Source organism: Phodopus roborovskii, unplaced genomic scaffold (genome assembly GCF_943737965.1).
Source record: "Phodopus roborovskii unplaced genomic scaffold, PHOROB, whole genome shotgun sequence".
Taxonomy (NCBI): domain Eukaryota; kingdom Metazoa; phylum Chordata; class Mammalia; order Rodentia; family Cricetidae; genus Phodopus; species Phodopus roborovskii.
Window position 1 is genome coordinate 20,187,941 of NW_026126541.1, and position 23,273 is coordinate 20,211,213.

General features: G+C 40.1%; 1 protein-coding gene across 1 annotated transcript; it reads right to left on the reverse strand.

Annotated features, from left to right (window-relative positions):
* Positions 1 to 1,530: 1,530 nt before the first annotated feature.
* LOC127233443 (cytochrome P450 2C28) lies at positions 1,531 to 22,827 on the reverse strand. Its single transcript, XM_051199926.1, has 9 exons — positions 22,626 to 22,827; positions 21,336 to 21,498; positions 21,002 to 21,151; positions 15,775 to 15,935; positions 11,696 to 11,872; positions 7,808 to 7,949; positions 6,185 to 6,372; positions 3,438 to 3,579; positions 1,531 to 1,754 (listed from the first exon to the last, which is right to left on the reverse strand). The coding sequence occupies exons 1-9, from the start codon at positions 22,791 to 22,793 to the stop codon at positions 1,573 to 1,575; spliced, it is 1,473 nt and encodes a 490-aa protein (XP_051055883.1). The 5' UTR covers positions 22,794 to 22,827; the 3' UTR covers positions 1,531 to 1,572.
* Positions 22,828 to 23,273: the final 446 nt, after the last annotated feature.

Sequence of the window (23,273 nt, forward strand, 5' to 3'; positions counted from 1 at the left end):
TTTCATCAGAGTACAGGTTTCTACCTGACACTGGAACAGATCTACAGAATCTCCTGTGAGCACCTGGTGGTGTTCTTTCGTTCCAGTTATAAGAATAAAAGCTGGAGAAGGGGGGGTGAGTGGTCCCGAGTGAAGGTCCCAAGTGAGTGGGATCCCAAGGTAAGGGAGAGCTCTTGTGGGAGAGCATAGCAGATTAGAGTGACCGAGGCAGAGGGAATAACACACCAGGCAGATACAGCTTAAATGAGGAGTTTATTTAGAAAGGGGAGTGAGGGGGAAGGGAAGAGACATAGAGGCACGGGACAGAAGAGGAGAGAGGGAAAGGGAAGGGGGAGAAAAAGAGGGGGGTGGCTGGTGGCCAACCAAAAGCAGGAGAGAGACCTGCCTGCAGACTAGTAATCATGGAACCCTGAGCTGACCAGAGTACTGCCTGAGTGCATCCTGCCAGGTGACAGGGGCAGGCCAGCCAGCGTAGTGCCTGAATCCTTACACCTGGGAGTGCAGGCAGTGACTTTGGTTTCTACATCACAGAGGCCTGGGAATTGAGCTTCAAAACAAGAAAGAAGCCAAGAAAATAATCCCATTCTCAATAGCTTTTTTAACAATATAACAACATTACTGACCTACAAAAGAAGCAAAGGACCTCTACACGGAAAATTTAACACTAAAAACAAAAAAAAAAAAAAAAAAATGAGTGGGACATATGAAGACGCAAAGACCTGTATTCATGTTTCAATAGAATTGATATCATGAAAAAGGCTATATTAGTGAAAGAGACCCGTGCTTGGGTGCAATCCTCATCGGAATTCTAATGTGAGTTTTCACAGAGATTGAAAAAAAAATCCTAAAGTTCATATGAAAACACAAAAGACCCTGAAAACCCAAAGCAGCGTTTAACAAAAAGATTAATGTTGGAATTACCAAAATACTTGATTTCAAATTACACTACGGAGCCACAGTAACAAAACCAGTATAAATGCTGACCCAGAAACAGACACGTAGACTGACAGACTAATACGAAAGGCCAAAATACAAGCCTACGCAACTATAGTGACACAAGTTTTGAAAAAGTTGACAAAATAAAGAATTCTACTTCCTACTTATTATTACCAATTCATGTGTTTTCTGTTTCATTTTAATTTCATAATCCCCATCCTAATAGGTAAAGGATGATGTCCCATTATGATACTAACTTTACTTTTGTTTCATTTTTATATGCATTATGCACAAAGAAGCCGGAAAAAAAATGACCCTTAAGTTAATAACTCCTTTTATTTTGAACCAAGCAGAGTAGAGATGGCTCTCAGTTGAACTGTTCTGTAATACACTCTAGCGTACTAATAACTCAGCACGTATGTCAGTACAGACCACGGTCAATACAAAGTTTCAGACTGAAGCACTCAGCGGTGACTTTGTGTGATAACTCATGAAAATCATCCTAAAGGAGCATGGGTGCTTGCTGGATTGAGGGGGAATAGAGAGATGAAAGAATAAATGAGGGCAGCAGCCCTCATGGTGGGAAGGGTGTGGACCATGTCACCAACACCTGCATAGCAACGGCCAGTCTGTTCTTTAGCGAGGGATGAAGAACAGCTGATATGAAGGTGGTACACGGCCAAAAGTACTGGCCACTGGGGTAGTCTCAATGTCCTTTGTGTCAACCAAAGACTTCAGACTGAAATTCTGTAAAATGGTGGTCAGAAGCAGAAACAGCTCCATCCGAGCCAGGGCCTCTCCCACACACATTCGCTTTCCTGAAAAACAAAAGCAAACACAGAGGATTCCCTGCTTACAGTAGGTTATGAACTGTTAGAAAGGCAAATATAAAGTCTTAAGTTGTAGATGAGTGGAACAGAATGACAGAATGAACAGAGGTGCACACAACGTTAGATATAATGCCATCCACTTAGTGTCTGGTTTCAGTAGGCACCCTTCATTTTTAAATATTTATTATAAGCTCTATATCACAACTTCAGTAACAACTCATACAATAGAAATTATCCTTTGACCTTTCACGGTGACATCAGCCTCCCTGTAAGTGACACACTTCACTGCTCTAACGGCTGAAAGCAGAAGTGTCAAGGAGACACCAGGTTTCCCTTTGTGTCTATTCAAGCTTACCTGTCTATATTATCACCTCACTTCAGCTGCAACTCCTGACTCTGCCCTATGAGGCAAGATCCAAATGGATTGGCCTGGGCATTCACATTCTCCCAAAGCTATCCTAGCCCTCCTCAGCTCCATTAGTCTGGGAAGTTCCGCTCTGATACTTTCCTGGAGACCTGCTGTCTGTGTCATTTTTTTATGACTCTTTGTGACCCTGACTCCCAGGCTTCCTCGATACCCCTGCTTTCAAAGTAGCATGGAGCAGTTGAATGCTATTCTATGCCATCTTCTGCCCCCCCTGCCAAAATATGAGTTCCCTAAAACGAAGGGCTCAATCTGTCACATATGAAAATGTACAATGCAGACCCACATGAAAACATGATAAAATGAATGTGACTCTGTATTCAGAGACTTGGAACACATACTGTGCAGTGAGATTGAAACCCAAGGTGTAGGTTCATAAGTAAAAGAAACTCTAGGAGCTCTGGAATCACTGCAGCGTATGCTTCCCCATTTCCAAGCTCTTTCTCACCTTGCATTCTTGACAAGTTCTAGTGTCCTGCATCTACAGAAAATGTCCCCTCCTGTATTTGGTCTCCTCTTTACAGTTCCCTCCTCTTCTTACCTTACTTCCTCCTCCCTAGGAGCCAACCAACTTCCCTGTGCCCTGTTAGAATGCTCTGTGGTCTGAAAGAGCAGGATATGAGCAACTTCTCCTCTGACCTCGCCAGAAACCAAGCTTCCCTCTCTCACAGCACTGGGTTACAGTGGCCTGTTGACTCACCTGCCTTCCTAACTCACAAGTGAGTCTCTTCAGAGCCCATTATATTCTCTAGGGCACTTGGGTTCTCAGAGCTGTCTGAGAATGAGCTGAGATACTTTTCTCATGCAGGTGAGGAAAGTCTAAATGAGGTTCACTTCCAAGAGGAGCATTTAGGAAGGTTAGAGGCGAATGCAGAAGCAAAATTCAACTGACCTATATATTCTAGTTTTCTCCATTTAAAATATAGGCTGGATATACTCATAGCCCCACTAATGTGAAGCAACACTGAGGCTGTCACAGTTGAGGAGCACGCATGGGCATTGGGAGCATTGCTTCTGAGGAGACACAAAGAGCAAACCCGCTTGTCCATGAGAACATGGTGGATGATCCAATTTATCTCCAAATTGGATCTTGTGGATCCTGGTGGCACATGTCTCTAGTACCAAATACTCAGACAGCTGAGACAAGAACCTTGAGTTCAGCAGTTAAAGGTCAGCCTAGACAACATAGTGCCAAAAATAAAGTTTACCTTGTACCTGAAGTACAAATAGAAATAAATTTCATGTACCTGTTGAGAAAGGCATGAAGTAGTCACTCTTCTTAAAGTTTCCATTCTCATCCAGAAAATGTCCAGGGTCAAATGTTTTGGGGTTTGGAAATTCTTTGTCATCATGTAGCACAGAAGTCAGTGATGTTATTAAGTCCGTGCCCTGGAAATAACAAATAAAAACATGACATGAGGAATTCATTGAGTAGAAGCAGGGTGGCTCAGCAGGTAAAGGCACTTGCATGCAAGCCTGACAACCTAAATTTGACCCTGGGTCCCAGAAAGTGACAGAAGAGAACTGACTCATTCAAGTGCTTCTCTGACCTACACACACACACACACACACACACACACACACACACACACACTCAATAAATGTAATTTCAAAAACTAACAATGAAAGAAGAAACAAGGATGCTGCCATGGCTTTTTTCTTTCTCTCTTTTCTTCTTTTTTGGTGTTTCACTGCCTTTATAAGTATTAATGCTCACAAAGTATTATTGTTCAACTCTTTTTATTGAAAATTTTTATTCATTTTATATGCCAACCACAGTTCCCTCCCCTCCTCCTTCTTCCCCCATGTTCACTGTCTTAGATATCCTCATTCACGAAATAATGCAAAAAGAACATTATATCCACCAAAGTTAGTCCTAAAAAAAGAAGGTGTAGTAAAGGTTCCATTAAAAAATTAAAAAGACTATATCTTTACCAGACATAAGTAAATTTTAATGGAGTTCTTTAAAGTGAAAGAGATACCAGTTCGTAAGAAAAACCATGAGGCTGTATATAGAGCTCATAGGGAACAATAGATCACAGACAAAATCAAAAGACTTGAACACTGCAAAAAATAAAACACAAATCATATCTGTACTATGAATGACAAGAAGTCAAAAATCATAAATATATAAGTATGTTCAAATATAGGCAATATAAGAAGATAAATGATATAACATCCAAATCAAATTGTGGGGCCATAGCTCAGAGGAACAACACTTGGCTGACATGTGCAAAGCCCTGGCCTCAATCCCCAGCACTGCACTACAAGAAATGAAACAAAAGTAGCAAGGATAAATTTTCAAAGCATACAGGAGCATGGTGGCACATGCCCATAGCCCATAGGGCTGAGAGGCAGAAATAGAGGAATTATTTGAACTCAAAAGACTGGGGATAGCATCAGCAAAACCATGAGACACTGACTTAGAGTATTAAAAATGTTCAGAATGTAGGAAGGAATAGAGTATAGGTACAGAGTTTTTATTTAGCTATTTTCTGTTTCCTTTGGTTGATTAGTTTATCTCTTTATCAGCATGATAAGTTGCCATTTCAACATAGCATCATGTTTTCTTATACAAGGCAAAATCTATAGTAGATACACATAAAATAAGCAAGAAATCAAAACACACACACTTTTTGAGTAAATCACATTGCCACAAAAGAGGATTTTAAAAGAGAGAGAATAAATGAGGTGTAATTAAATAAGGAAACAAAAGATAATTGGAAGGCATTGTTTGTCAATGATTACCCTAATTATAGATGAAATTCTCAGATTTAAATGCCACACCACAAGAAACTTAATTTAAAGAAAAAAACATGTTAAAAAAAAACATATTGTCAGCTTACTTCATTTGTTCATTTGTAGAGATGAATATAAATGAAAAGAGATGCAGTAAGATGTCCCAGGCAGTGGAATCCAAATAAAGCAGAAGTAGCAATAGTTAAATAAAATATACTTTAGCCAAATCAGAAAAATGAGACAAAGAAGGTCATTATATAATAACAAAGGGGTTGATTTAGCCAGAGGGATGTATACAATTAAATTATATGTTATGTATTATGATATATAATCATACACATAGATGATATTATAAAACTTCAATTATACATTGTATGTTATTATATGTAATATGGTCTCCAATGTGATGCATGGTACAACACAGAGCAGCTAAATGTAAAAACTTAACATATTAGGATTATAGGGAAACATAGACTCCAATATAGTAAGAGAAGGGGCCTTCAACATATACATCCCTTTCAGGAATGTATAGCTCACATAGCTAGTCAACAAAAGTAGCGGAATTTTAAGTGTTTTGAAGAGTTCACAGTTTATTCAGAAATCTTATTCATTCTAGAAAAAGGGGTGATGTGGAAGCCATTATACTGAAAACAAAGCAATGTTGAGAAAATAAAGGAAAGTTCAGATAAGTTGGAACCATAATCAATTCCACAAATTGGATATTTTAGCATGTTAAAGCATCAATAATTTATAAATTATTGCATTTAAAATCACCCCAATAAAAAGTCTCAGAGAAGCCTTTTGGAAAATCAACACACTGGATATTTAACATTTACTTAGAAATATATACAGAACCCCAAAAATATTAAAGGCCATATTTGGAAGACATTGGCTAATGTGGCATAAAGCAGTAAGAAGATCTGTGAGTTCAAGGTTAGCCATAGCTACACAGTGAGTTCCAGGCTAGCCAGAACTACACAGTAAGATCCCCTCAAAAGAAGAGAAGGAGGAAGAGGGAGGAGAAGGAGGAGAAGGAGAAGGAGGAGAAGGAGGAGGAGAAGAAGGAGAAGGAGGAGAAGAAGGAGAAGGAGGAGGAGGAGAAGAAGAAGAAGAAGAAGAAAAGTCATAAAACTTGTCTTACAGGAATCCTGAACTTCCCTCGTTTTTCTCATTTTGTGTTGGTGGAGGACTGGAATCATATTTTGAATTCAGAAACTACCAGATAACTGAAGTCATGGTAGAGGAACAAGCTTACCTTGGGAATTACATAATTTCTGAATTTAACATTGCAGGTAGCTGCATGGGGCACATTATTGGGGATGAGGTTAACGTATCTCTGGATCTCATGCACCATTGCATCTGTGTAGGGCATTCGGGTCCTGTCCTGCATGCAGGGACTCCTGTGTCTGCCAATCACATGATCAATCTCTCTCTGGACTTTAGCTGATAGGGCACAATTGAGAAATAGTACAGTTGTCATAACAATTCAAGTGTATATGAAGTGTCGTCTGCACACTTAGAATTAGAGAATTATTATAATGCACAAACCTATCCCACTATTTAGGTATTACCTGTGCAGACAAGTATATTGTTGTACAGAATAATCAATACACTGAAATGAAGTGTTTTGATATGTAAATGTTATGTACTCTGTAGTTGGTAGCTTTTATGTGTCTCATAAAAGCGGTCCCACGGCTTAATAATAATAATAATTGTTTGGTCAATGGCTCAAGCATATTACTAACTAACTCTCACAATTAAGTTAACCCATTTCTATCATTTTAAAATTTACCATGAAGCTAGTGGCTTGTTACCTCACATCCTTTTTTCCCTGGTGGCTACATGGTATCTCCCTAACTTGACTTTCTTTCTCTCTGTAACTGTTTGGATTTCCCCCCTGGCTCTATTATACCTGGCCATTAAACAAAACAGCTTTATTCATCAACCAGTAAGAGCAACACATATTCGCAGAATAAAGATATCCCACATCAACATATGAATAATAACTCTTACAAAAACACCAAACAAAAATTAATTTCATGTCAAAATCACAGTGGTGCTTCAAAATGGAATCCTGGAGCTGGAGGGATATTTTGGTGGTTAAAAGCACTGACCTGTCCTCCAGAGGACCCAGATTTAATTCCTAGTATCCACCAGTGGCCCACAACAGTCTATAACTCCAATATCAGGAGATCTGATATTCTCTTCTGGTCCTTGTAGGCACTAGGCATGCATGCAGTCCACAGACATATGTGTAGGCAAGACATCCATATACATAATATGTATATGCATGTATATATGCATATGTGAAACTTAGTATCTTTTTTTATCCTTGCATTTCCCAAAGGCATTTACTTTGAGAAATTCTAGAAGTTTTGTCTGTAGTTTTTCTTTACATTTGTAGGTAATAACTATTTCTATTATGTGATTATACTATTTCTGAGCAGTTTTACAATAGAGATGAATTATACTATGACCACTTCACACAAATATACAAACTCACACACATATACATACATGCATACATATAAACATACATATATGCACATATATACATGCACACATACACAAATATAAATACTACTGACAGTACCCAGAGTATCTTTTCATTGAATTCAGAGCTTGGGTGTTTAACTACTGCTCACAGTAACTGTTCTTCCCTTTCTCATTTTCTCTGTTGTCAAAATTGATCTCATTTTTATCTTACCATATTGCACAAATTACATCGAGTGACACAAAAAATATCAACATTAGAACTCCTCTCATAGATATCTAAAGAAGACGAACTTCGGGCTGGAGAGATGGCTCAGCCGTTAAAGGCTAGGATCCCAACCAAAAATTTAAGAATAACTTTGCCTCACACATGCCAGCATCATACCTGTGAACTCTTTGTGCTTCAGGAGGAGCAAGAGCCCGTATCTGAGGGTAGTACTTGTGGTTTCTGATCCAGCTACAAACACATCAGCCACAGTAGCCATCAGGCTTTCAGTAGTAAACTCAGAGTGTGGATTGTCCTTTTCCTGGGAATTTTTATTTGGTTATTAGATAGTGACCATTATATTAAATCACAACAAGTGCAACTAATACAGGTTGTCCCACAGATACGCAAATTTAGAAAGTGAAGGGTGTAGTAAAAATATTACAGCAAATGCACAGTATGGCAGAGAATGCAATTTACCTAACCCGATCTTCATTTCTATTTCCTTATTTCTTCCTTGCATCAAAATCCAATTTCCCAGACCTTCTTACAGCTCTGTTAAGCCATAAAAATCATGTCACACTAACATAAGAGAAAGAACCTACTGATGCAAATTTCTCATTCATTTTTACTTGAAATACATACGGCAATGGAGGCTGTACACCTGGAACATTAGTATTTTTAAAATCCGTATGAGGGCTGGAAAAATGGCTTAGCAGTTAAAAGCACTTGTTGCTCTTTCAGAGGACCCAAGTTCATCTCTTGGCACCCACATCAGGCTGTTCTGTAAATTCATTGTAACTCCAGCACCAAAGGATCTAACACCTCTGGCCTCCAGGGTCACCTGCACTCGTGTACAAATACATACATCTATGCATAGTTTTCAATAATAATAAATCTTTAACATCAGCACAAACACTGGCACACAAAGTATAAGCCTGGCAAATGCTTTTAGAATGTGATACAAAATTGAGTAAGAGACTCTTGAGTCTCTCTCCACCTATCTCTCTGAAGGAAAGACAGAACGGGTTTAGAGCCTAACACACTTGTTCGTTTTCATCTAGATTGTTCTATTACCAGTGAAGAACTGGGAGTCAAATATTGGGATGAAAGCCTGATAGAACAAAGACGCGGCAAAGGAACGATCAGCTGACCTTCTCTTCACACTTCCCAGACCAAAGAAGGAAGGGAGGAAGTCCACAAATCTCCAAGCCCATTCCTACCCCTTCCTGTGCCTTTCTATCCATATCCTGGGTCCTCTGTACTCTCTATGGCTAATTTTTGTCAACTAGTCACTGGCTCTGCCTCGATTCAAGGTTAACTTGACTAACACAGTCTCAAGGTGTCACATTGTGATTGAATATCCCACAAAACTTGTCAAATGAGAAATTATTTATATTCATACCAAATGAGAAGTAAAGGTTGAAAGTATATTGGGCCAATGATAATCCAAAACATCCAAACAAGAAAATTCCTTCATTCTCTCTTTCTTTTCTTTTTTCTTTTTCTTTTTTTTTTCTGATTTTTTTCAAGTGAGGGTTTTCCTATGTAGCCTTAGCTGTCCTGGAACCCACTCTGAAGACCAACCTGGCCTCAAACTCACAGAGATCCACCTGCCTCTGCCTCCCAAGTGCTGGGACACCATGCCAGCATCATAAAAATTTTTGGAAGTCCTGAAATACAGATATTTTTTTTTGACTGAAAGGAGAACAAGACCATAATTGAAACACTATCTCCAAGGTTCCCAGTGAGCTAGCTGAAGCTTAATTAAGTGACTCTGGAACAGAGGGAAATAAACAAACACCTGTGTGGTTCTCTAAACCAGAGTGAACTGGCTGCTTTGTATAGTCACGCAAGCACCCTATGGGTGGTAATCACTGGGAAGACTATGGTAGGTGCAGGTGAATATGCAGACAATATGCAGACTGCACATTGCTATTCCAATATTAATTATTACAGCAGATAGCAAGGTGGTTCCTTGAGAGAGCAAAAAATGAAATGAACATGATTCAGCCACTCCACTCTTCATCCTACATCCAAAAACTAATTGAAATACATAAGTCAAGGAGATGCCTGCTGTCCTGTGTTATTTCCAGCATTATCCATTGGAAACCATCAAGGTGCCCCTCAATAAGCTGGTGGGTTTTTAAAATATGAGATAGACTAAAATTCAAAGGTGGCTGAGAATAAACCAAGATTAATGTCAATATTATTTTCCCATAATCCAGACTACCATTAAACCAGTCCAAATAAGGGAAAGCCTTATAGCTGGTCTTTGAATTCCATTCTCTTCTCAGATATCACTGGGCACATATTCTGCAGGTAGTCAGGAAAAGGACTTTTCATTTTTCTGTGTAATTTCAATACATAGAATATATACTGGGTGCCTTGAATTCTCAAAAAGGCTATTGATCACTTAACCATCCCCAGAGAAATGAGCAAATGACCTGTCACTTAGCCTGAGGCTAGAAGCCTCAGGCTCTGGATTTCACATTACATGGCCATAGTTTTTCCCTTTGACCTAGCCACTGTAGATGTAATCTCTAGGGCTGGCAGGTCCCCTTAATCAGCTAGCATTGGGGGAAAATGCTGATTCAGATCAAACACCACCCATTTTCCTTCTGCAGCTTAGGCCAGTTGCCATGGCTACCATGATGCATTCCCTGCTGCTAAGAAAGTGAAAGGGAATGCTTAGAAAGCACAGAGCTACTGCCTCTCTTCCCATTTTTCTACATTTACCAATTATAGACTTCTAGCTTAGCTAGTCACACTTAAGAATGTAAGGTTAGCACACACACACACACACACACACACAACTTTTTCTCTTCTTAGCATTCCATACTAACTTAAAGCTCCCTTCTAATTGATCTTCCCACTATCTACCAGGGAGTTCCACAGCCAAGCCCCATCTGAGACATAAGTAAGATAACAGGCACACACTTTGTCAGCCTTATCTATCTTCTTGGCCCTGAGAAATGTATGCCTGGTACCCTTGCTATTGCCAGAGAATTGCTAGTTGTATCTGTGTGAGTATATAAGCTGAAAATCTTGTGGGATGAGAGAGATTATTAGAAGAATAAAGAAACACAATGAGAAGATGATGTGTGTGAGCTAATTCCTTCACACTCAGATCCCTTTACCTATGTCCTATGCTTACTGAAGCGTCCTGACTGAAGCCTGAGGGAGCATTGAGGTTGGCACTCAAAAGCCCATGTTAAAATTAACATAGGAAAGCAACAGTTTCTCAGTCATAAAGACAGCTAATTTTACATGGAGGGATACTCTCTTACCTAGAGGCAGGAGGGAGGGCCTGGTCCCTACTCCAAATGACTTGACAGACTTTGTTGATCCCTCCTGGAAGGCATCACCCTCCCTGTGGAGTTGGGGGGGGAATGAGATGGGAGGGTGGTTTGGGGACATGGAAGGGAAGGAGGGAGGGAGGGAGGGAGGGAGTGAATGATGTGGGGGGGGGCTATGTGAAAGGGCTGCTGCTATGGAAAAGAACTTTGTAAAGATCTGTGTGAGAGAGTGTGAAGGAACTGTGTAAAATGCTGTATGGTAAGAGAGCTATGTAAAAGAGATGTATAGCAATGGCTATGTGGAGATATGTAGCTGTGTAGAGACAAGCTGTGTAGATGAAGTCAAAAAGAAAGTTACTAATAGAAAGCATCTGTATTTCCTTACTTTTTCACCTCAGATAGATAATTTTTTTCCTTAAGCCCTCACCAAATCCATGGATTGTTTGCATGCCCTGGGTGCTGAGTGGAGGCTGGCCTCTAGTTAGCAGAATTTAATCTTTGGTATTTTGTGTTTTCTAAGTTGTTTATATGTCTAACTCGCCTGAAATGTATATTCCCTTTCCTCATACAACTTATTAAATGATGGCCATGTATTTTGATTGTTGAACGATTCAATTTTAAATCTTAAATGATGCTAGTCCAATCCAATACCACAATGGGAACCTAAAGTGCTTAGCAAGTGTTTCTTGCCTGAAAAGTTAAATTTCTCCCAGTAAGAATAGAAATAATTGATGAAATACAAAATGCAAGCCAACAAACTGCACTTTACCTGTTCCATTTTGATCAGGAAACAGTCGATGAAGTCCCGAGGATTGTCCATGTCCAGGGTTTCTTGGTGTTCTTTTACTCGTGTCAAAATATAACTTTTTATTTCGGCAAAATTTTTAAGTGCTTTGTTATGGCTCCCTGGGAGATAATCAAGGAAGGCAGGGATAGCGTTGCAGACCTTGAAGATTTAAAAATACATGTTTGTTAGGCTGAATGTGGTGACTCACATTGTAGACCAGTTACTCAGGAGGCTTATGTGAGTGAATCACCAGAGTCTAGGGTAGCAGAGTAAGATGCCATCTCAAAAAAACCAGCCCCAAATTATGAATATGTATTAGAGTCACGTTCAGCATTTACCAAGCAATAGTCAAAAGATAAAATGAGTAAAAAAAAAAAAAAGATGGTGTCGTTTGACAAAGAACATTTAACTAAATATAGAAAAGAGTCAGTCCACTATGTTGATCAAGATGACCAAAGATGAAAAGTGACCACATAGTGGTCAAACTCAGCTGTGGAATTTCATGATAGTGACTCTTGTGCAGATAGATCATGAAGGACATTTGCCAGGCCTGGTCTTGAGACAGATATGGCTGTTTAAAACTGAGCAACTCTTTTTATTTCCCTGACTTCTGTGGCTATTTCAGGTTATATATGAGAGAGAGTCTTTGATATATGATAGGGACTTATTTCCATGCGATCTTGACAATATGGCTAACTATACAAAACCTGAACAATGACAACTCCAATTGACAAACATGGACCTTAGAAGTCTCACAAGGCCGCACCCCTAGATGAAGAACTAAAGGCAATTAATGGATGCTAAAAGTGGGAGAATAAGTCTTGTCCAGAGAGGAGACCCCTTTGAGGTTAGCCAGTCCAAAATGGTCATCTTTAAACATATATACATAAGAGCAACACATGTAATTATATATCCATATATATTATTAAACAATAATTAAAGCAGAGGTCATAAAGTTGAGAGGAAGTGAGGAGACAGAGCTGAGGAGGGAGAGTGTGAGAATTATAAAAACATGGTACTCATCTATAAAATTAAATTCTCAAAATAATAATAAAATAAATGTTTTTTTTAAACCTGGGATACCCTTGGGGACTGAGAATAAAAAAAAAAAAAATCATTGAAAATCCTGATGTTAACCCACACACCTATGAACACCTGATTTTCAACAAAACAGCTAAAAGAATACAATGGGGCGAGGACAGCATCTTCAACAAATGGTGCTGGCACAACTGGATAATGGTATGTAAAAGATTGCCGATAGACTCATGTTTATTGCCATGCACAAAACTCAAGTCCAAATGGATCAAAGACCTCAACATAAATCCAGCCACACTGAACCTCTTAGAAGAGAAAGTGGGAGGTACCCTTGAACAAATTGGTACAGGAGACTGCTTCCTGAACATAATTCCAGTAGCACAGACACTGAGATTGACAATTAATAAATGGGACCTCCTCAAACTTAGAAGCTTCTGTAAGGCAAAGGACACAGTTGACAAGACCAAATGGCAGCCCAAAGACTGGGAAAAGATCTTCACCAACCCTACATCTGACAGAGGGCTGATCTCCAAAATGTACAAAGAACTCAAGAAACTAGTCAACAAAACACCAAATAAGCCTATTTTAAAAATGGGGTACAGAACTGAAGAAAGAATTCTCAATAGAGTGACTCAAAAAGGCTGAAAGACACTTAAGAAACTGCTCAACATCCTTAGCTATCAGGGAAATGGAAATCAAAACAACTGTGAAGTATCATCTTACTCCTGCTAGAATGGCTAGAATTAGAAACACCAATGGCAACTTATACTGGAGAGGATGTGGAGAAAGGGGAATACTCCTCCACTGCTGGTAGGAGTGCAAACTCATACAGCCATTTTGGAGATCAGTATGGCAGTTCCTCAGGAAAATGGGAATTAGTTTACCACAGGACCTGGCAATCCCCCTCTTAGGCATATACCCAAATGATCCACATCCATGCAACAAAGACATCTGCTCAACTATGTTCATAGCAGCACTACTTGTAATAGATGCTCCTCAGTTGAAGAATGGATAAAGAAGATGTGGCACATCTACACAATGGAATACTACTCTGCAGAAAAAAATAATGGAATCTTGAAACTTGCAGGCAAGTGGATGGCACTTGAAGGAACTATCCTGAATGAGGTAACCCAGTCACAAAAAGAGGAACATGGTATGTACTCGCTCATATATGGATTTTAGACCTAGAGCAAAGGATCACCAACCTATAATTCACACCACCAGAGGAACTAGGATACAAGGTGTATTCTAAGAGATTCATATAAAGTCCCTCACAGAAGGGGAAAGGGACAAGTCTCCCAGAGCACAGGGGAAGTAGGGGGGGCAGTGAATAGAGAGAGAAGTAGGAGAAAGAGAGGGGGAGGAGAGGAAAGCACTTGCAACTAGGAAGATTGAGTCAGGGTAGGAATAGAAGACAGGAGAGACAGAGAGAGAGAGAGAGAGAGAGAGAAAGAGAGAGAGAGAGAGAGAATGAACATAAAAGATGGAGCCATTATTGGTTTGAAGAGAAACTGAACCTAAAGAAAGGTCTAGAGACCTACAAGACTGCTGCCAACTAACAATTTGAGCAACAGTGGAAAGGCTACCATAAATGCCCTTCCCGGATAGTGAGATCAACAACTAACTTACCCATGGAGCCCTCATCCAATACCTGTTGGAAACAGAAGCAAACATCCATACCTAAACACTAAGTTGAACTAGAACCCAGATGCAGACAGAGAGGACAAGACCAGGCGGCAGAAACACAGAGACAGCTGACCTGAACAAGGAGGAGCTAACGGGCCCCCAGACTGATAGCTGGGAATCCAGCATGGAACTGACTCAGGCCCCCCTGAATATGGGTCTCAGCCAGAAGGACTGAGCAATCTAAGGAACTCAGACAGTGGAACCAGGATGTATTCCTGGTGCACAAAAGGACCTTGCAGACACATCCTCCATGGAGGGATACTGCCTTAACCTAGAGACAGGAGAGAAGTCCTAGTCCCTATTTCAAATGACCTAAATGACCCCTCCTGGATGGCATTGCCCTGCGTGTAGAATTGGGGTGGGGGGATGGGAGGGGAGGGTGGTCAGGGTGCATGTGAGGGGGCAGAGAGGGTAAGAGGGAGGGAGGGAGAGGGAACTGGGATCGACATGTAAAATAAAAATAAATAAATAATAACAATAATTTAAAAAAAGAAAACCTGAATGTCCTCTTAGAGCTTGCAGATGTTTCCAGGTTATCACCAAAGTATCACCTCTAAAAGAGAGTCAGTGGAAAACGAAGGCAGGGGTTTAAATGAGTCCACTACAGGAAAATCCCCAATGAGCTGGCTTGAACTGTATTTAGGCATTGCCACCGGTCTCAGATTTGTCTTTGAGAAGAAGTTCATGCCACCATGACAAGATATGGACAGAACCCTGGTGTGGAAACACTCATTTCATGGGCAGAAACATCATTTCTCCATGAAAATTGATTTAAAAATCAATCAAACAAAAAAGCCATAGAATCAAATCTGTCATAACATCTGGAGAGATGTCTTGGAGGTTAACGGGATTGGCTGCTCTTCCAGAGGACCCAGGTTCAATTCCTAGCACCCAGTTAGAGGGGATCTGATGCCCTCTTCTGGCCTCTGTGGGCACCAGGCATGCATGTGATTCATAGAAAGGCACAACACACATACATTTTTTTTTTAAGTAGTTTTTTGTCCCACCTGTCTCCTTGACTTGACTTGTAACCAGTTTGTAGCTTCTTTTGTTATTGTTGTGTTGAGGATCAAACCAAGATCCTTGTGTAAACTAACAAGCTATCTAAACTAAGATGTCTCTTCATCCTCTCCCTGTATTTTTCTTTCACCTACTTTAGCCTCCTGAGAATCTGAGATGGGGGGATGGAAGGAAAGAAGTGGGAGGAAGGGTAATGGAGACTGATTCTGCTTTCTAACAAAATTTCATATACCAAGCTTCAAAGTGAATGTCTGGAAATTAGACATGTTGAACCCAAGTAAAAAATTTAATTTGTTGTGAAGAAAACATCTTTGTCTCACCTGCATCCATGGGGAGTTCAAAATCTTAAAGTTTTCGTTTAATTTCTCCATCAAATTAAGGAAATTCTTGTCGTTATAATCAAAACGATTGTGAAAAACAACTGAGCAGATCACATTGGAGGGAGCACAGCTCAGGATGAAGGTGGGATCACAGGGTGAGCCTGAAGGATTGGAGGCATTTTAAAATACAATTAAAACATGCATGTAAAGTCTTTATCTGTGGGCTTAAAAAGCAATAATAACTTTAGAATCTCTAAGGAAGAATTGCACAGAAATTACCACGTTGGAAGAACATCCACACCCTTCCAATTAGCACATCACTTTTTCATTAACCCTAGCTTGCATAACAATCATTAACTAAATCATTAACATCTGGTCCCTGCAGACGTCTCTTTTAGGGTACACAGTCTAATTCTAAGAAAGCACACGACCACTTCTAAGAACACATTAAAAAGTCAAGTTCTCAGTATAGAATCCCATTTCTCTTTGAAGGTTCCACACAATTAAGGAAGAAAATAACCAATCCAGAAACATTTTATATCTAGTGAATGGCTGAAGGGATGGTATCCACAGCCAACAGAGGAGAAGGCACAGGGAAAAATGGTTAAAGAAAATTAGTGCAATCATCAAGACAAATTAAAGGAGCAGAAGTAGTCACATTAAACAAAAACCAATGTTTGCCTATAATAAAAGCAAAATTAAAAAACATTTCAAATGTAAATCCAAATGGGACAAACATTAACAAATGGAGTCCTTTAATTTCTTCATTTTAATATTGAAAAAGAAATATGCGCAATTTTGGGGAAAACAGTGTTCCTAGTCAACAGGTACATTGGTTTAATTTATTTAGATGAAGCCTGCCCTCTACAGGAATCCTGGATATTGCCCTATATAGCCATTAACAGAGTGTATGCCTTTCATAATCATTTCAGTCAATTTGATCATAAGAAATAAAAGAAGAAATATTTACTTTGCACTGGTATATAAATATAATGATGAGAATTTGACCAGCACCATATAACAATCTGTGTGGTAATATATTTATGATTTATTAAAGCTTGCCTGAGGATTCAGAAAGCAAAGCTAGCCTCAAGCTATAGAGACCAGGTGGTGGTGGTACACACCTATAATCCCAGGACTCAGAAAAAAAGGCAGATGGACCTCTGAGTCCAAGACGTTGAAGAGTGAATGAGACATTCAATCTGACAATTAGTCTCTAGCCACATTTCAGACAGCATAGCAGTGAATCTGAGGAGCAGTGAAGTTGAAACAGTTTGACGATCATCCCTTTGGTCTGAACTGAGATAGAGGTAAGAGCTGCCTGCTTTGCTTTTCTGATCTCCAGATTGAAGCCTGAACCCCAATATCTGTCTCTGGGTCTTTTATGTATCATGCTACAAATCTGTAGTCCCTGTCCCTCAAAACAAGAGGATGGCAAGCTTGAGGACAAACTGGACTGCAGAATGAAATGCTGTAAAAAAAAAAAAAAACTGTTTTGTGTTTTTTGGTTTGGTTTGGATTTTTATTTTTAGAGACAGAGTGGCTCAACTTTGGAACCAATCCACAGAGATCTGCCTGCCTCTGCCTCCCAAGTGCTGGGATTAAAGGCATGGGCCACCACAGCTGTGCCCTCAAAAGCAATTTTTAATTGAATCACCAATAAGCTTTAAGTGCAAGAATCATCAAATTCATACCACAGATGTGATGAAACGTATATAATGAATGAAAAGTATGTAAAGAAATGAGAGGGAATCCAAACTATAGAAACCTGTATAGCAGGCAAATGGACGGAACTAGGAAAACTCATCCTGCATGAGGTTACAGAAACCCAAAAAGACAAATATAGTATATTCTCACTCTGAATACCAGACATAAAGCAAAGTATAACCAGCCTACAATTCACAACCCCAGAGAAGCTAGATTCTTCTTCCAGAAACAGATTAAAACAGATGCAGAGATCTACAACTAACCATTGGACTGATCTCCTGGAGTACATTAATGTGAGGGAGGAGCCATAATATGAACAAAAGATTCAAGACCATGATGGGAAAACCTACAGAATCAGCTGACCCAATCTAGTAAGATATCATTGACTTCCACACTGACAACTGGGGAACTGCATAGGACTGAACTAAGACCCCTGAATACAGGTGACAATGTTGTGGCTTGGGCAGTATATGAAGCCACTGGCAGTGGGACCAAGATCAAGCTATAAAGCATAAACTGATTTAATGGAGTCCATTTTCCATAGAGAGATACCTGCCTCAGCGGAGGGGCTTAATACGCTTCAATGAGGTGATGAGACAGATTTAGTTGTCTTCCTAGGGAACACCTTACCTTCTCTGAGGAGTGAATGGGAGGGGGGTTGGGGGAAGGAGGAGAGAGTGGGAGGGAAAGAAGGAGAGGGAATTTAATGGAAGGAAGGGAGGGAGGAAGGGAGGGAGGGAGGAACTAACAGATCTGATGTTATACTCCTTTTCAGGTAAAACACCAAGATATTTAGGTTTTTTATAGTAAATAAATAAATAAAAGGAAGAAAGAAAAAGGAACACTCTCATTTTGCTTTGGAAGATAAGAAATAATTTAAATTATTAACTTAAATCAGGCATGGTAGCATACACCTTTATTCTGAGCACTCTGGAAGCAAAGCACGCAAATTTCTGAGTTTGAGACTAGCGTTGTCTACATACTGAGTTCTAGGATAGCCAGGACTACAGGGTAAAAGACCCTGTCTTGAGGAAAAAAAGATTTGTGTGTGTGCATTTCAGACTACAAAATCTAATTTCTGGTGCTGGAGACCGCCTCAGCAATTAAGAGCACTGACTACTCTTCCAAAGGACCTGGGTGACTGTGGCTCAAAATCATAGGCAACTCTAGTTTCAGGGCATCCAATGACCTCTTCTGGCCTCTGTAGGCATGGCATGCATACGGTACACAGGCATGTCTACAGGGGAGACATCCGTATACATTAAGTAAAACTGGAAATAAGTAAATCTCAATTTTTTTTTTTTTAGCTGACTCCTAATCTATTGTTTTTTTTTTTTTTTTTTTTTTTTTTTTAGGAAAGATAAAACTCAAAGCAACTTGGAATACAAGCTGACAAACCAAATTCACTTTGGCAAGCATTCCATGAGTAGAACTAGCATTGGGGTTAAATAATTATCGTAAAAGTTCTAAGCCAAAATTCCAGTGGTTTAATATGCACCCAGAACTTCCTTTTTATTCAGATATGGTGAGGACAACAAATCAGATGAGATTAATAGGGAAGATTGGTGGTTACAGTGCCCAAGAGGAGGCAAATGACATCACACAGGGTCACTCAGGGATTAGCATCAGGGTTGGTCTGCAGAAGAGTTCGGAGAGATCAGGGAACCAATTATTGTAGAGGGTGAAAAGGCCTTGCACACACAGATAATTGCTGGAGGGAGTCCAGGAAAGGTAAACACACAGCTTACCTCTTCATTGGAATTAGGTGCATAGCTGCTCATCCTGGAATGCCAGGAAGGATGTAGTTTTCTACCCTGATGACCCTTTTCTGTCTGATGAGACAGGCTCTGTTCTCCCAGAAGTTACGTTTTTACTTATCCCCCTAAATCTTGAGTATTGTTTTTAGACCATAAAACCTACTCTTATGAGTGATGTCACTTGTGCTTTATAACAGCCTAAGTGACTTCTATGCTGCCTTAGGCCCAGGCCAATCCTGACACCCTTGGTGTTATGTTTACCTCAGTCAAGCTCCTCCAGACCCTTATTCTCTGAGTCGCATGGGACCCACTCTTGTGAAAGAGGCCAGATGTACTTTATAAGGAATCTTGATGTCAGCATGCCTTAAACTGCTGTGCACTTGGGAATGAGTTCATTGTTATCTGAATACTTTTTTTCCCAAAATTGTGCTGTGCTTAAATATCACTAAGGTAAAAAGGTCTGAGTCAGGCTCAAGAAGTCTTGGTCTAAAGCTGATTACAATAAAACCAGGCTGAGCTGAATTTCACTCTTGTCTCTTCCTGCATCATTATTTTTCCGACGTTTGTTTGTTTTTGTCTCTCTCTCCACCCCCACCCCCACCCCACACCTTCTGGAAAGCCTGCAGGGCATTGAGACATCCCCAGGAGGAAGCCATGAATCCAGGAGAAAACACTGAGTGATGCCTCATTGATAGAATAGCCTCAGAGGCATCTAAGCCATGAGGATGCTCTTAGAGATCCCATACCATGCTGTGGGGTGACCCTGGACATAGAAAACACAGAATTATCATTTGAAAATTTGATAAAGGAAACATTTGGGAGAATGGGCTATGGTTAGGCTCCTCTAAAAATCAGAGACATATTTTCTGTGCCTAAGGAATAGCTAAGCCTGGGGGTAAAGGCCCCTCCCTAGATCTGGAAGGCATCTATGAATCAAAGATTATAAAATATAGAAAATCAAAACATGGCTAATAATCAAATAACAGAAGATAGATTTAAAATTGTCTTACAGTTAAGGGAATGTAAGGTAGAGTTAATAGTAGTTGAAATGTGTTAAATAAATTATTTCATACATGATACATATTAGCAACAGTCTGTCATTGCACATATTTACTCAAAAGATATGAAATAGCATAACAAATAGTGATTAACATCAAATAACCACTGATCATTTTTAAACATCCCTTTGTTTACAGAGTAAACACAAGTGATGAAAGTTGCACTCAACAATGCTAAGTAAAAGAAAATGAAAACGCAGTAAATAGCATTATTGACAGAAGTTGCAAGTATGGATCGTGAGGCAAATCTGTGTCAGTGTGTCACTAAAGCTAACCAAACAGATGTGGACCACCTCAATGACAAAACATGTCACTTCCTCATGTTCCATGAAAATATGATGGGCTCATTCATGCCACAAACACTTAACAAATATCCTCCAAGAAAATATTCTAAAAAATAAAGTCATAAAGTCATAATTACACTATGAGGAAAATGTTACCCCATATGAGTTTTTTTTAATGAGACTCAAAACTTTCTAGCTTCATGATGTTTAGTCTGAAATCAAGCTGTGGTAGAACGGGATTAGATGAGTATTATGACCACAGTACATGCACAGTCAGTGTGTACAAACATAAAGACAGACAAGCAAAGCTCTGTCTTTGGGCACTAGTTTGAGAGTAACAACCCCTGCCCAGGAGTAGCTGGCTACCCCTGCAGTGTTGAAAAGGGCATCATTAAGGAAGAGCCAAGTAAAGGGAACCCACCATTTGTTTTTCTTAACTCTTCTACAAGGCACCGTGCTTCCTCTTGAATGCGATCCTCGATGCTTCTCTTCCCCATCCCAAAATTCCTCAAGGTCATAAGTGAGAAGCGCCGAAGCTCCTTCCATTTTGTTCCGTTGCTGAAAATGATGCCTACCAGAACAGGAAATGGAAATAGGAGGGAGACACCAGACAAGGAAGAAGAACTGACCTCTGGCTGCCACTTGACTCCCTGCCCAAAGAGCTTTTTCTATCTCATCCCCATGATCCCTGCCCATCACACACCTGCACGCACATGGACGCACATACATGCACACGTGGGCATGTGCACACTTACCAAGGCCATTATTCATTCTTTCAACAATTGGGAAGCTACCCCTTCCAGAAAACTCCTCTCCAAGACTGTCCAGGGCCTCCTTTACTGCTTCATATCCATGCACCACAACACTGGGCTTCGTGCCAAAATACAGAGTGAACACAGGACCATAGACTTTTGACAACTAGAAATTTTTTAAAAAAAAAAAAAAGAAGAAAATGCATGTAGCAGCAGAAGAATCTAGATCTAGGCTGATATTAGCATCTTTATCTCCACATTTGTAGTTTTCCAATTCACAACTTCAAATTTAGGTGGATTCAGTACCTAAAAAGCTATCTGTTATAGTTTTCAGGTGCATCGTGAGTCTATTTTACCAGGAGATTGCCAGGCAAATAATGTACAAACTGTCAAAACCATGACACTCTGAAGTAAGTTTATCTGTGGGTTTCTAAAGAGAGTGACACTGAGAAAAATCTCAAATTCATTTTGCTTTCCCGTGGATAAATGTCAAGACTCGGATTTGAACCCTCATCAGGGGATCTCTTACACTTGAGCAAGTCAGCAGTTCCCAGTGTCCACATTGAAACGAATACTCAACTGTGAGGAACGCTACTTCAGGACTCTGCTAGGTTCTTCTCACAGGGTATGACTCGGTTCCCCTGTGATAAATACTGGAAAGCCATCATTTTAACACTCTCCCTCGATGAGTATGCCAGGCAGTTTGTAACTCTGATATTACTGACTAAGGGACAGATAGCAATAGTGCCAGCACATGCAGTGTCCCACAGAAGGACAATCTCTTCCATGCTGTTCATTCATAGGCCAGACAGCAGCTTTGCATAGAGTTCAGAAATGCTGGTGCCCCTGATGGACCTAACTACTAGTTCTATGTTATGTGCATATGTTTAATGTTGACTCAGATTTCCTTAGTGTCAGATATAAATTGTTTCTTTGAAGAAATTAAATTATTTTCGCTAACTTAAACCTAATACATTACATGTACATAAATGGCTTCTCCAGTAAATTCTCAAAACAATTCCATTACCTTTTAATAGCTAAAGACCACAAAGCAGAAAAGGCAGCTGTTTTCTGCTATATGGACTTTATCTTACAATATAAAAATTTCTATTCTAGACAAATACATCATCTAATTTAATCATTTCTGACAGTGACAAACCAAATATGATAGTCCACAGGGCACAATTGCCTTATAGTAACACAGTTCAACCATTTGCCTCCAGAAGTGTATTTATTTAACAGCAGAGATGAATGTTTGCTTTCCAGCCACTGTGGAGCAAAAAGCATACTTACTTCGTTTAAGGATTTGCTGATGTCCTTTATATCTATCTGCAGGATGTTTCCAATCAGTGGGAGAGGAGTGGGGCCAGGAGGGAGCCTCCCTCTCCCAGAGTTCTGTCTCCAGACTGAGAAGAGAAGCAGACAGGACACAGTGAGCACCAGGGCCAGGACCAGATCCATGGCAGCCTTCTCTTCTTAGGGAGACACCTGTGAACTTGCACTCCTGAGCTTTCACAATGCTAGCTGCTAACTTGACATTTGCCTCTGAGTGTAAGTGACCAATTAGCGAGGTGCACTTTTATCTCTCCCCTGGGTGGACTCTGGCCTGTTGAAAAGCTCTAAAGCTTCTCTTTACCGGCTCACTGCCCCACCCCCTCACCACGCTGCTCTAACTAGTCTGGAGTTGGACTTGGCCCAGGAACTATTGTGGGCTTTTTATTGTTGTTGTTATGCTTTTTATTTGTGGGGTGGGGCACATTTCAATACCTTAGGTAGTTTCACTTGCATCCTGAAGCCCGAACTGAGGTGCAAAGAAATAAATATTTGTATTCATGTATGCATCTGGGTGTGTTCCCTCCCATGCCCCCTGGCCCCCCTCCCATCCTATCACCCCCACTCCACATGTAGAGTGATGCCTTCCAGGAGGGGTCAACAAAATCT

What these genes read in the sequence shown, in the direction of transcription:
- LOC127233443 (XM_051199926.1), bottom strand. Translation starts at nt 22,793, where the DNA reads ATGGATCTGGTCCTGGCCCTGGTGCTCACTGTGTCCTGTCTGCTTCTC. An exon ending in TCAGCAAATCCTTAAACGAA is followed by an intron (nt 21,499 to 22,625) that starts GTAAGTATGCTT and finishes AAAAATTTCTAG; the next exon opens with TTGTCAAAAGTCTATGGTCC. An exon ending in TCCTGATCAAAATGGAACAG is followed by an intron (nt 7,950 to 11,695) that starts GTAAAGTGCAGT and finishes AAAAATTCCCAG; the next exon opens with GAAAAGGACAATCCACACTC.